This window comes from Bactrocera oleae, chromosome 4 (genome assembly GCF_042242935.1).
Source record: "Bactrocera oleae isolate idBacOlea1 chromosome 4, idBacOlea1, whole genome shotgun sequence".
NCBI lineage: Eukaryota > Metazoa > Arthropoda > Insecta > Diptera > Tephritidae > Bactrocera > Bactrocera oleae.
The window spans coordinates 63743898-63758869 of record NC_091538.1 but is presented as its reverse complement, the minus strand read 5'-3'; the positions used below and the strand labels follow the sequence as shown (position 1 = coordinate 63758869).

At 31.8% G+C, this 14972-nt stretch overlaps 1 protein-coding gene across 5 annotated transcripts in view; it reads left to right on the top strand.

The window, feature by feature from the left end:
• pio (piopio) overlaps positions 1 to 14580 on the top strand; it is an 80922-nt gene extending 66342 nt beyond the window's left edge. For all 5 annotated transcript variants that reach the window (XM_036369902.2, XM_036369897.2, XM_014248099.3 and 2 more), the window contains 4 exons: positions 10715 to 11268; positions 12110 to 12269; positions 12392 to 12550; positions 12630 to 14580. In XM_036369902.2, coding sequence (XP_036225795.2) covers positions 10715 to 11268; positions 12110 to 12269; positions 12392 to 12550; positions 12630 to 12827 — 1071 coding nt within the window. In that variant the 3' untranslated portion in view covers positions 12828 to 14580. The remainder of the gene's footprint in view (positions 1 to 10714; positions 11269 to 12109; positions 12270 to 12391; positions 12551 to 12629) is intronic.
• Positions 14581 to 14972: the final 392 nt, after the last annotated feature.

Sequence of the window (14972 nt, the reverse complement as noted above, 5' to 3'; positions counted from 1 at the left end):
TGGTTTAGATTTAAGAATTTTAGGTAAAAAAAAACTTAAAAAGAAAGTTTCTTTTTTGTTGTCTTTTCTTTATTCGTTTTTTTTTCTAGTAGAATAGTCTTGCTTTTTAACTAAAGATTCAAGATTATGTTTTGACATAAAATATATTTATAATATAAAATACTCTCTCGAATAATATAGTTGTCAACTCTTTTTCAAAGTTTAAGAGAGTTTAAAATATCATTAAGTCTATAATATAACGGATTCGTTTTTGAAGAATGGTAGACTGATATTATTTATTTCTGGTTGAATTGCAATCACTATGTGTATGGTTAAATGGCAACGCTGTTTATAGTTTTTTCCCAGTCAAAGCGTTTATAAAATAAATTTTTTGTCATGACTAGAAAAATTTCGAAATTTTTATTGTTAAAAATTGTATCTAGCAATGCTTTAAAAAGCTTCTGACAATAGTTTACAATAAATGTATAAAAATGTATTTTTTTTTTGAAAAAAATAAATTTATAAAACTATACTCCTTGTTAGGTAAGTCAGCGCGTTAAGTTAATTTAATTTATTTCTTAAAGTACCCTTTAGTAATACTTGAATTTTTTTTTAAATTGTACGAATATTTCCAGTACCCACTTTTCACCAAAAACAAAATTAAACGGTATTAATTTCTAAAATATCTGGCGATGCTACTCTGTCAGCTTTAATAATCTTCTACAAAAATTCTTAGATGTTTGTATGTACAGACACACACAGACAGAAAATTCTTGCTACCAAACTATACTTATAAGTTTATACTAGTTTGTGGACAAGCACACTTGAGTGGCATAAAAGTTTACATTTACATGATGCCCATCAGCCCATAATTAGCATAATCAACTTTTAACTTATCATTAGCGTATGCCTTATACATACAAACATACAAAACTAATTGTAAAGGTAGCAAAGGGTTATAGAAAAACGTATAAAAATAAAGAAGATGTGGCAAAGCGGCGGTCAAAGAAGTGTCGGCGAGTGCGTAATAATCTAAAGGAACACGTATTTATGTCGGCTACTGTGTGCGGAGCAATGACAGGCTATATTACCACGCCGCGGCTCTGCCTGAAGCTATGATAGGCCATATCACATAGTTTTAGAAGGAGATACATTTTTATATATAACACAATAATAATAACAAACACTTCTTGAAGACAGTTCAACGTTTGTTGCGTTCACACAGCAACCAATAGACACTTTGGTAAACTTGTGCTCCGTTTCATGGGAAAAATGCTGCACTAAGCCTGAAAAATCACAACAACATAAAGCAATGAAGTAGACAGCGTAGAGAAAGAAAGCAAAACAAATAAAACGAAAATGAACCATAATAAAAATAAAGTGTCATATAATGATATAATGATGCCGCAACCGTTATGTCAACTTGATGCGCTTAAATTTCATTTTGTTATTACAACTTGGCATTGGATACGATACTTTATAACTGGGCAGCTTTAAAATCAACGCTGCCTCTTCTATAGTGTCCGTTGTAATGGCTTTAGTACATTTCTAAAGCAAATATTTGCTTGACCCCTTCTCTCTTCCACATCACATACTGTTTCGCAGCATCAGTTGCGGTTGTCATTGTTAAACATTTCTCTAACTCTTCTGTTGACAATTCTAACAATCTTTGTTTTGCTGCTTTTAATGTTGGTTTTGTTTTTGTAGTTGTCATTAACGCTACCACTGCTTTAACTGATTGCTGTCTTCCACTCAACTGATTCGAACTATTTATATTAGTTTTGTAGCTGTTGTTGTCCTTAAATTTTTGCAGTAACTTTATGTCTTCTTAAATGCACTTCATTAGCAGAATTCTCCACTTCACTTATTAGTGGCTAAATTATACTCAATTTATTGTCTTCATGTCTCTAATAAGTATTTATAAAATTTCTCGCACAATATTATACTTACATAAGTGTTTTGCGCCTTGCGGCTAGGCACTCTACTTCGTTTCGGTATTTGTCATTTCCGTTTCATTGTGGCTTGGAGAAGTTCTTTTTATGCTTTTGAATTAATCAAATCCATTTTTTCACTTCCTGCTGGTTTCTCAATAACCGCCGGCAGTCGGTTAAAATGTGGTTGTTATGACTGTTACATTGATGCACACTTTTCAATTTAGATTTGTTAATTGCGTGTGATTGAGCTTTCTCCCGGCATAGTTTCTAGCTCAATGTACATTTGTAACTTGCGAATTGAAGCTATATTATTAGAACTAAGGAGTTTCATATAATGAAGTCAATTAACCAAAGATGTTATACAAATACAACAACAACTTATTATTCCTTTAAACTATTCAATAAGCTCCGTTATAGGTGCATTTAATTTGACTATAGTGCCTTTCTGAGTATGGAGTAAAGTCAAGAGGAAAAAATGTTATATAAATTAGTTATGATTATATGGGTTTTTCGGTTTGGGCTCAGTTTTAAGGCACCATTCGCTAGATTTTTTGACAGTTTAGACATTGTATTCATATACTCACGTCTCTTAATCGGCAATGATGCTTTTGATGAATGTCGGGTGCTCAGCTACGTTATTAATCATCTCTTTTGCGCGCCGTTTTTGCAAAAGGTAAAGGTAGTTTGGTATGAGTCTTGTATTGATATGCTTCATACCCAAAACATTAACCAAAATGTGTTGATTCGATCTATAAGAGATGTTGAGATCCTCTGCAATTTCTGTAATGCCAAAACGACGATTTTCAAACACTTTTTCTTTAAATTTTTTGCTGCTACCGTCATTAACAGAGTTGGATAGAGCACTCGCATGAGATACGTTTCTGATAATTTCATGACCTTTGCTGAATGCTTTGCCCCACTCATATATTTACTTGCTTTCATGATAATTCCCCAAAAGACTTCTGAAACATTTTTAACAAACTTGTTGTTGTACGAATTTTCAAACACTAATTGACATGTGGCAACGCAGGGACATAAACTTTTAGTTATAGGTTTTTTTGAAATCATCAAGGCATGCTAGAGTGCATTAATTTATAAAAATGGCACGAATATTTATGTGTGAGTACTTTACAAGAGGTGAACGTAATAAATATTATATGTATATATGTAAGTATATAAATATCACATGTGTTCATAGAGCTTTATGCCATGGAAGAAGCACAAAAGTAGCAAATATATTTATGCTTCATGGGCATATATACATATATACGATCCATGGAAATACATAAAAGGTGCTTATATGTATATATATATTTTTTTATATGCATGTAGAGGCCGCAAAATGCGTGTTGCACGCCATATATGTACTTGGTATGTGTGTGTGCAATTTACGCTGATTCAATGCGCATTAATAAAACGAAGCACGTAATTGTTGTTGGCAAAGTTGTGGGTTCTTTCAAGAGTCACTTCTTTTCTTGGCTGTTGGCCAACGGCAGTTCGTTCGACTCTGCGCCACATTGTCCCATTGCACAGGGAAGAACTCTTGCTTGGTGAAATTTGCTGCCCTTCTTGTAATTTGTAATTTGTTGTTATTGTTTTAGCTTTTTTTTAAGCCATCATGCTATTGGTGTCTTTATAAAAATAGCAAGTTAAATATATATAAATTTTGTGTTTTATGCCAAATTTATGCATTGCATTTAAATGAGGTACGTTGCTTGAGTCTTTTGTTGTAGATAGCATTCCGGTAGCCCATTTGGTATATATATAAAATAATATAAACATAAATGCAGTGAAGTTTCAATAAAAGTGAATAATGTTCTTTTACAAGAAGCCTTATTCATTGAAGCTCCCCACATTTCTGCAACATATCCACAAGATATATTTTTATGTCTTCTGAGAAACATTTCAGATGCTTACAGATTTGTTCACAGGAATATCATACTTTTTAATATTTCTAGAGAGCATTTTCTTTACAGAATATAATAACTACAACTAAATTTTATAACTAATCTTAGACTAATAGAGTGGTGATCTTTGGACCTTTAAAGGGATTTCTAGGACAAGTAAAGGTATCATGAAGGACGTAATATTTCATATCTATAGAATATTAATACTCCGGTCACTGGCGGAATTGTCCTGTTGAATTCCCCCCTTTATCCTTCACTGTTGCCAGCTATAAGCTATAGTGGTCCGATCTAAATAATTTGTTTGGAGATTGTACTATTGCCTTGAACAATAATCCATACGAAATTTCATGAAAATATCTTGTCAAATAAAAATGTTTCCGTACAAGAACTTGATTTGACCGACTAGTTTGTATGACAGCTAAAGTGGTACGATATCGGCGGTTCCGACAAATGAGCAGCTTTTTGGGTAGAAAATAAAGTATGGAAAATTTCAAATCAATATATTGGAAACTGAGGGACTTGTTGGCGTGTTTACAAATGGACAGACAGACGGGCATGACTAAAACGACGCAGCTCCGTCACATTGATCTTTTATATATCTACTATATCCTCTATAGGTTCGCCGACTATTTCTTCTAGGTGTCAAATATCGTGACAAACTTAATATATACTGTTCAGCGTACAAATATAAACTTATAGGAACAGTTGAATGAATAAATCGTTTCAAAGAGTTTAGCTGAAAAGCTAACTTAAAATTCGAAGACCAACTTACTTAGTTTGCATAAGACAAATGGACTAAGTCTTCAATAATAGTATGTAAAATATACTCTTAAAAAAATTTCCACTCAACCATTGAAAAATAACTCAGAGTGAGGAAATTGCAAATTTTTTTCCTCTAATTCAATTATGTATGTTCACTGCCAAATCTTAATGAGTAACGGAAATGCTTATTGCATCATCATTATTTTAATTACTAGAAAATAGAGACAAGCAAGAGCACTACATGCTCACTGTATCACCATCATTAGCAGCAAGTAGGAACGTTCAACATTCACTCTTATATAAGTACACCGAGACTCTTAATGATTGAAGCAGCTGTTAATTTGTTGCAAATAAAATAGAAACACATACAATTATAACTCTGTACCATAGTTATGCTATATATGTATATACATATTTGCTTGAATATTGAAAAAAAGCACTAAAAATAATAAAACGCGCTATAACTACTTACACATGAATAAGTATGGAAAAGGAAATAACCAAGAAAAATATCTCGCTGTGTTCTGAAAGCTAACAACGCCAGCGAAATAGCAACAGCAAGCACCAAGCGTCACACTAAGCTAAGCATGAAATTCTTTTTTCTTCTTTTTTTTTTATAGAAAAATTACCACATGAAACCCTTTAAAGTAACGACGTTAGAATATAAGTATATATATGTATATATGTAGGTATATATGTGTATATAGATACAAAACACGAGATCATGCTGTGTAGCAAATAGTTAGATTAGAAAACAACTCTTAGCTTTGTTGGGTCTTTCATTGTTGTGTCTATATGTAGATATACTTCTGTATGTATATTAGGGTGAAGAGAAAAAAAAAATTTTTTTTGCTTAGCCTGGGGGTAAAATCTGTAGATTATAAAAAAAGACAATTTTTGGACAAAAAAAATTTTTTTTTAACATCTAGAGGTGGCGCACTCAGTTTTAAACTAAATTTCGAGTTAAATTTTTTTTGGACAAGAAAATATAATTTTTGTTTTAAACTCTTTACATTTATATAAAAATTACCAAATGTGATGGTTTTTGACTCAAAATTTATTTTAACACTTAAGGAAAGCATGTTGTCGTTTAAGACTTTTTTTTAAACTCCAATAATGACCACAAAAAATTTTTTAAGTTGATAACTTTTAATGCGCCAGAAAGAAGACTCTCCACAGCTTTTAGAACACTTACCGAAAAGTTTTTACGAAATAAAAATTTTAACTCGAAAATTTGGTTTAAAATTGAGTGACTCTAGATATTAAAAAAAAATTTTTTTTTGTCCAAAAATTTTCTATTTTTATAATATACAGATTTTACCCCCAGGCTAAGCAAAAAAAAAAATTTTTTTCGCTCCACCCTAATGTATATGCAATTATTTATCTATATATGTGTATATATATTTTTGCGGATAAATCTATACTAAAACTTTAACTATCTAAGCACTATGCTAACTTAACGAGCAAATAACATAAATACCCATGTGCTTATATATTTTATAAGCATGTGTGTGCAGTGAATATTTGTGAATCATTGTAGCTGTTTTCCAGGAAGTACCAAGTTAACGCAAAGAGAGGGTGGTTTGAGAACTTTTCAGCTCGATTTATGCAATAATTTATACTATTTATTGAAATCTAGAAAGTGCATATAGAAGGAAAATGTCTTTAAACTTTGGAGAAAGTTAAAACTCCGATAGATGGCGCTTTTGTCGAGTTTAAGTGTTATTGGAGGTATATATATTTGCTCCAATGATATGATTTCAATCTAAAAACCGTTTAATATCTTAAAATTTCGGCTCAAAGCGACAGAACTATATTGGATTAGATAAATATTTCTTTGAAAATATTTTTTTCTTGCAAATATTACACAAACTAAGACAATAAAGGCTCAAAAGCCAAATTTTGGGCCAAAAAATACAAAATCATCATTTCCAGGCACAAATGCATTTCATAAGACTTCTGTCTACACATTTATGAAGTTTAATTAAACAATATGCAAAAAAAAAAACCATCAAAAAATTAAATTCCTTTATTCGCTTTAAAACTCTTTTTTCATTTCAATATAATAGACTCCAAAAAATGAAATAAAAAATGATAGAATAATATTATATGCAAATTTCAATTATTTATTTTGTGTTCGTGTCTTAAGTCTTTTGTTTACCATTATCTCGAATAGCAAGCACCGTTATTTTAATGGCATTATTTGACGTAGGTAAGCCATTCTACCGTGTGTATTCTTTATAATTTCTACTCTTCTATGCAGCCAAGCAACGTAATGAAGATGGATGTGAAAATAAATGCAAATTACATATGAGCGATGATAGCCGAAGCACAAGCATAAACACACACACACACACACACACATTAATATACATTCATACATACAAACACTCACTACACATAAGTGTGGTTGTTGGTTATTTGTATGAAAAACGGTGCATTTGCATGCAATAAGGAAGTAGAAGTGTATAACCGTTATTGTGCAAATTGCTGGTTGTAGTTGATGGCAATAATAACAATATAAAAAATTAAATATATGATGAATATGAAGGTTTCTCAACTGTTGGCGATCGGTTTCTTTCTTTAATATAATTATTAAATTGAAATTTTTGTGGTAAATTAACTTTTTAATAATGATAGTTGTTTAATTCCATGCTATGAGTACTTTTGTGTAAAGAAATAGAACAATAAGTAAAAATATGTGTTTGAAGGCTTCTTTTTTAGGGAGTGTATTGGAAATATTAACTTGATCTCACATACATACTCATATGTATTTATTTTCTTGATACAGTTTTTAATTAAAAATATATACAATATATCTTTCTTCTAATACTTTATGCCAAAAAGAATTTATTAAATATAATTGGGAAAGGGTAAGATAAGCTAAAAATTCTACATAAACTTATGTGGTATAGAATATGGCGAGTTTAGTCCAATTGAGTGATTTTGCAATTACTTTGTCCGATAAACACAATTAGTTTAAGTAAAACTAACTAACTAAAACTATTAGTCCTGGTTTGGCCGGGACAGTCCGGATTCCGAGTTAAGCGTCCCGGCCGTTCGGGGCATAGAAATTAAAAAAAAAAGAATGGATTGAATAAAATTATGTTGCTTGCTCACCTATTATATGTCGCGATTTTCAGTGAATATGGATCCATATGGAAAAAATCGATGACTAAAAAACCGTCCCCGATTTTGTCGGGAAAAATATGGTCACCTAAGTTTAGGCATTTCGAGGCATTAAAAACAGTAGTTTTCGTTAGTTTTCACAATATAACTAATGGCATATAAGCAGAGAATGTTAATGAATTATTCATTTACGTTCTCTAATATAAGCAAATTTGTGTGTCTTCCTCACTTAATACTAGCAGTCTAATTTTTATTTAGTATACTTTTTGGCGCCCACATTCTAAAGCGATAGCGAACAGATAATACCCACTGCTAGAGCTATCTCGGCAAAATAGAGTAAAATAAGTTTATTATATCACCTCTTACTAAAATTTGAGATGAAAAAAAAAACGAAAAAAAGAAATTACTAAAAATACATAAATATATTAAACAAGTAAGGAAGGGCTAAGTTCGGATGTAACCGAACATTTTATACTCTCGCAAAGTCAAATAGTATACTCGTTTGAGATTTCTTTGTGGATTGGCTGATATTTTCGGTAGAAGGTCAACTATAGGCACTGGGGTCCACATATTTAGTACTTAGGGGCTTAAACAGTTTTGGTTCGATTTAGACAATTTTTGGCCACAAGGTGGCATACTTTAATCGCATTATTCACGCAAAGTTTTATCCCGATACAGTCATTGTTGCCTGATTTGCATAGTGGAAAGTGAAATAATCAGATGGAATTTAAAATGGTGTTATATGGAAAGTAGGCGTGGTTGTAGTCCGATTTCGCCCATTTTTGCACTGTGACATAGAAACATGAAAAGAACGTTATGCACCGAATTTGGTTGAAATCGGTTAAGCAGATCTCAAGATATGGGTTTTCACCTAAAAGTGGGCTGTGCCACGCCCACTGTCTAATTTTGAACGCGGTTCCTATAAAGTCATCTCATACCATCCCAGAGATAAAATTTAATGACTCTGGCTCTTGATTTATCGCGCTTTTAGTAGTTTTTAACAGTACCGTTATATGGGGAGTGGGCGGAGTTGCCACCCGATTTCAACTATTTTCACACCGTCAATAGAAGTGCTAAAAATATTTGCTTCCAGTGAATTTTGTTATTATAGCATTAGCGGTTTAGGAGATATGCACATTAAACCTATTAGAGGCGGGACCACGCCCACTTTTTTAAAAAAAATTTTAACTGCAGATGCCCCTCCCTAATGTGATCCTGTGTACCAAATAACAGTCTTGTATCTTATTGCGGAGCTTAGTTATGGCAAGTTATTTGTTTTTGATTAATGGCGTTTTGTGGGCGTGGCAGTGATCCGATTACGCCCATCTGCAATACCAACCGTCTCACGGTACCAAGAAACATGTCTACCAAGTTTCATAAAGATATCTCAATTTTTACTCAAGTTAGAGCTTGCACGGACGGACGGACAGACGGACAGACGGACGGACAGACGGACGGACGGACAGACAGTCACCCGGATTTCAACTCGTCTCTTCATCCTGATCATTTGTATATATATAACCCTATATCTAACTCGATTAGTTTTAGGTGATACAAACAACCGTTAGGTGAACAAAACTATTATACTCTGTAGCAACAGGTTGCGAGAGTATAAAAAGTCAGAAGCGTAAGATTTTATTGTAAGGATTATGTATCAGACGTATATTTAAGTATAGGATTAGGGGCTAGACACTATCCATTTTAAGAAGACATTTTATATTCCAACCAACTGGGCATAATATATAATGAAATTTGATATAAAAAATTTCCATAATAGTATTCTAATACGGTTTGAAAATGTAACAAATCGGGTCGAAACATCATCTACTACTCACTTGATCAAAATTTAATCCGGTTAGCTTATTTGGGCTTATACAATTTACTTGCAGCACAAATAAAGATATCAAAACAAAAGTTGCTATTTATAAAGCCGCTATATACAGCACTAAAAAAATGTAAAAAAGCGGTACACTATATATATTTTTCTCTTGCTTTCATATACTGAATATAAGAATTTTCAATACTTCCAATTAATTTCATCCATTATGTATCGGTCAGTATAAGCGATTTATGAAAGAACTGTATAAATGGGTAACCAAAATGTAGTATCAACCAATAAGACAAAAACCTCTTTAATTTTCGTCATCCATTGGCAGAAAATATCAATATTTTAATGTATTACGCAGCTGAAAAAATTCTTATAAAATCTATCAGCCTTGCTCAATCAATCATCTAGCAGAAACAATAAGCGCTAATCAAGCCGTATTGTACTAAAATTAGGTAAAGATGTTAAAAAATATATAAAAAAGTAAAAAAAAATATATATCTGGAATTATTTAAATCATCAACATTATAGTGCAATCAAACGCCAGTAAACAACTAATTTATTGCAAAATATATATATATATATATTATTGTTATATACTTGTGAAAGTTGTGGTACAAAATTTTATAGCCAAAAATAAATATTTCAAATAAAAATGTTTGCAAATATTTAACAACATCAAGCGGAAGATTGATTGCTTAATTGCAAAGGAAAATGGTCGGGCGAATGAGTTTACTGAACGAAGTGCGGTAGAGAGCGTTCATAAGCGGCATTCTCCTTTTAATAAAAAAAGAAAAAGAAAAAAATAAAAAGCTACAACAACTTCTTTCGAAAGCTACTTAGATATTAATCAAACTGGCAGCGTGTCTGAGACAGAGAAAAGGTAGCGACGAGTTATTGCACAGCCTTAAAAAATTTATACGAAAATGCAAATTTGAGGAATATGTAAATATGTTTAAGTTATTGCTTACATAAGTAATCGTGTTAGAAATGTGGTGTGCAATCAATTACTTAAACAAATTGAATAAACAATATTTTTCTCCAAAAGCTTAAATGTATTTTTTCCTCTTAAATTTATGCAATAAAAAAGTGAAGAAAATACACTTTAATTTCTTTTTTCTTTTTTAAAAATAAACATGAAACTAATCTCTTCACATATTCTTTCACTCTACTTTCAGGATGACGGCGGCATTGAGTTCTTCAATACCATTGTCCTGCAACCACATTTGAAACTCATCACCGACGCCGGTCGTGGTTATCATGTACGCTGCTCGTATAAGAGTCGCGATGCGGCTACGCCAAAAAAGAAGCATGGACAACGGCGCAAAGCGAACAGTGGTAAGCATGCGCAAAAGCCGCAAGCGTTTCGTAGCGCTGAAACGGCAGCTGTGGGGGTGGGTAGCGATCGTCGCGATTATGGTCGCTCATTGGATAAGTATCGTGCCACAGGCGATGACTTCGATCAGGAAGACGTCTATGACGGTGACGACAGCGATGATGCTGTGGATGTGGGCAATCAAGAGGAGGACAGTCTCAATGAGATACCGATGCCCGGTTGCCATATGAAAATCTACAATTCCGAGCATAAAATTGCTGATGATGTGAAAATTGGTGATCCGCTGACGATTGTCATCAGTATTGACAAACAGGAGCTGTACGGTCTGCATGTGGCCGATTGTATTGTGCGTGACGGTTTAGGTTGGGGTGAGCAACGGCTGTTGGGCGATGATGGGTGAGTAATATAAAATATTTTATGAGACTGGAGAGCAGATTTGAGTATAGGTATTTTGTTTTTGTTAGAAAATTTATTTGTTAGAAAGAATGAAAAGGGGTACCGAGCACAATTTGAAAATGAAAAGGGATATTCCATAAAATTTCTAGGAATTTGAGTTGAAAGTTACGAAAATTTAATTTACAATACTTCTCTCGCTCTCAAAAAATATTGAAAAGTACGTTTATGTAGCTTGGCTTTTCTGATTGCTCCTAAAGGTATACTAAATTCAAGAGTATTTTGTTTTATAATTTTAAAATTAAACAGTAGTTTAATATTTTCCTTGAACTTTTGAAATCGAGAAGAAAAAATTGAGAGTATTCTGCGCGGCTGAAAGTATATAATATTTATCAAATGAAAAAGAACATACTTCCAATGCAATTTTAGTGAAAAAATAAAATAAAAACTAATGTATATAAATATTTCAAACAACAATTTTTGTATTTTGATTTTCGGAACTACCTTTTTCACATAATTTTAAAACAGTTTTGACAATAAATTATCAACGAAGTCATAAAAACTGTTTAAAAGTTTAGTAACACAATTTGAAAATAAGTAAAAAAATTATCGAAAAATAGTAAAAAAAAAAATATATACAAGAAAAAATGCTTTAAATATTTATTTTTCATTATTTTCGTTAGAAAAACAGTCACAGTATCGAAAAGTTATATATATTTGAATAAATAAAATTTCGAAAACAATATATTTTTGAATAAATAAAATTTCGAAAATACTTAAAAACATTTTGTTTTTTATTAAAAATGTAATCTAAAATTATAACTTTTCTGAAATTTTTACACAGTTGCCCAATGGATAATGAGATTATGGGCCAATTCAACTACACCAGCGATCATTTGGCGGCCAATGTTACTTTCCCGGCACACAAGTTCCCCTACACCACATCCGTGTACTATCAGTGCAATGTGCATTTGTGCGCCCTGCAGGATCCCGAGTGCCAAATGGTGAGTGCTGCCACATTATTACCATAATGTATTTTATTTGCAAATCTAATTGATTTTGCGCTACGATTCTTCAAAGCGGTTGAATTTACTTTTCCTATATTGTTGTTGTTGTTGCTTTTTAGCCTCCTACGTGCAGCGGCAAACGACCGAAACGACAAACTAACAACGATAACAAAGACGAAGACGGCCAACCGGCCACCATCGAAGTCTACTCCGGTCTGTATGTGAATGAGAATGTGGATGTGTCCGAAGGCGATGATGATACAGTGCTCAAGGAGCGGGTAAATAAATATTAATGCATACATTTTTAACACACTTGAATATTTTAATTCTGTTTTTGTTCTTCTTGTATGTTCGCAGACACTTGAGGATGCGTTGTGCGTGTCGCAGCGCACCTTCGCCATTGCCATAGCAGTCGCCGGTCTCATATTGATGTTGGCCGTCGTTGCCGCCGTACTCTGCATTATGGCCCGAAGGAGCACGAAGAGTGTGTCGAATTCGGGCAGCTCCATTTATAGTGGTCCCTATACGAATACAGCGTTCTCGCATAGCAGTTAAATGCAAAATATATACACAAACATACATACACACGTCAACACTTACATATATTGAGAGTTAGGAATTAAATATTTAATTTTTTTTGCAAAATTTTTATTTTCTAGAGCTTTTTATTTTCATGCGAATTTTGTAATTTAATTTTTGAAAATAATTTTTTATATTGAAAATTTTTAGTTTTAAAAATATTTAACTTTTGAAAATTTTTAAATTTAAAAATTTTTAAATTGTGAACATTTTTTCATTGAAAATTTTTAAATTTTGAAAAGTTTTAATTTTTGAAAAAAAAAATTTCGAAAGTTTGTTTTTTGAAAGATTTTCTTTATTTTTCTGTTTACACACGCACACAACACCACACATGAACACTAAAAGTGTTTTAAAGCAAAACGAAATATTGATGTAAGAGAAGTTAAAAATTTCTTTGTACACTGCCGCTGCAAATAAGCGCAGTCTATAGTAGTCATTGTGTTTAGTTGTTAAGGTCACAAATAACGACGAATAATGGGAAATAAAAAAATAAACAATAGTTTTTTCGCGTATAAATGTGTAAGGCGCAGAGCAAAAGTGTAGAAAGGCAAAGAAAAAGAAAACTAAAATATTTTTCTAATGCTGCAATTTGCTTCGCGCCAACTCGAGCTGCCCATAAAAATGCAATTAATTAATTAATGTATTAATTAAAATAATGAATGTATTAACTTTAAGTTTATAGTAAGCCACGGCACACGCTTCCTAGCAGAGCAAGTCTTTACATTTATTATAAAATATTGTATACCCAATACCATATACACTCACGCACACACAAGCACACTTCAATACAGTCAGTATATGTATGTAAACAGCGCAGATATTACTGGGCAATAAAAAATTAAATGGTAAAATTAGTAAAAAAAGAAGAGAATAAAAAATGTTGATGAAAGCAAAATATGTAAGCTTAGAAGGATTGCCCTTTAATATCGCAAAGGTATAACACCTAAAAGTATGCAATGCATGCTCTTTGGCGCCTTTGTTCAGCTGGAGCAAGTAAAAGTACTCATAAAACTTGAATTTTTTTTTTGGTGGTGGTCAATTTGCTACACTTAATCTTAACGCTTGGTTGGCGCGCCGCAACAAAAATGTCAAATATTACAACAAAAGTATGCTTTTTGTTTTTGTGTAATTTGTATGTACAACGAATGCGCACAACCTGCTCAGGTGATACTATTAACTATTAATTCTAATATAACGTATAAATATTTAAATTATTAACCTATTCTCCTCTATATTGAAATTGTTTTTGTATGTATTCGAAAACCGAGAATTTTGAAGATTTAGAGAAAGAAAAAAAATTAGAAAAATAAAATTTTTTAACAACTAAAATTAATAACTTTTCGTATGGGCTTTTAACATAAAGCAACAAATTAAAGATTTGAAATACAACAACAAAAAAACTGTGAAGAAATGAGAAGAATATTGTGTATACTACGTACTATCTTGTCATTACAACTTAAATCTTAATATTTTAACTTTGTATGTACTTTAAAATATTTTTTTTTTACTATTTAACTAAACTATCAAATCAGATATAAATCGAACTAATTTATTTGTTAAAACCAATTATGTAGTATGGGAAGTAGAAGTAGAAGATGTAACCTAAAAATGTATGCGTTTTAAATTCATAAAATGTAAAGTGTGTCGTTATGGCGTGAAAATGAAATAAAAATGTACTTATAAAATTTATGAAAATAATAAAGGCCCTTAAATTGAAACGTCCAGAAAATGATTTGTGTATAAATGGGTGGATATTTGGTTTTGATACTCAAAAAACGTAAGTTATATTGTATTATTTTATAAAAGAACAGTTATTTTTGGGCTATGAAAGCTTTTAGTGCACTGTGTGATAAACAGGGATCTAAGATGGAAAAATTGGCGTTCTTGGACTTTCGAAACTATATTTCTAAAGGTGAGAAAATATATTGTTTTTATTGTTGTAATGTAATCAATTATTTTCTAAATAGTTACATGAACTGGTCCGATATTTAGCTTAGTTGATATACATATAACTGATTTCTACCTATTGAGGATACCATAATAAATATTTAGCGACGATAGTACTGAACACTAAATTCTTTATTAATATGCTATTGAGGTTACGTTACTTAAAACAAAAAG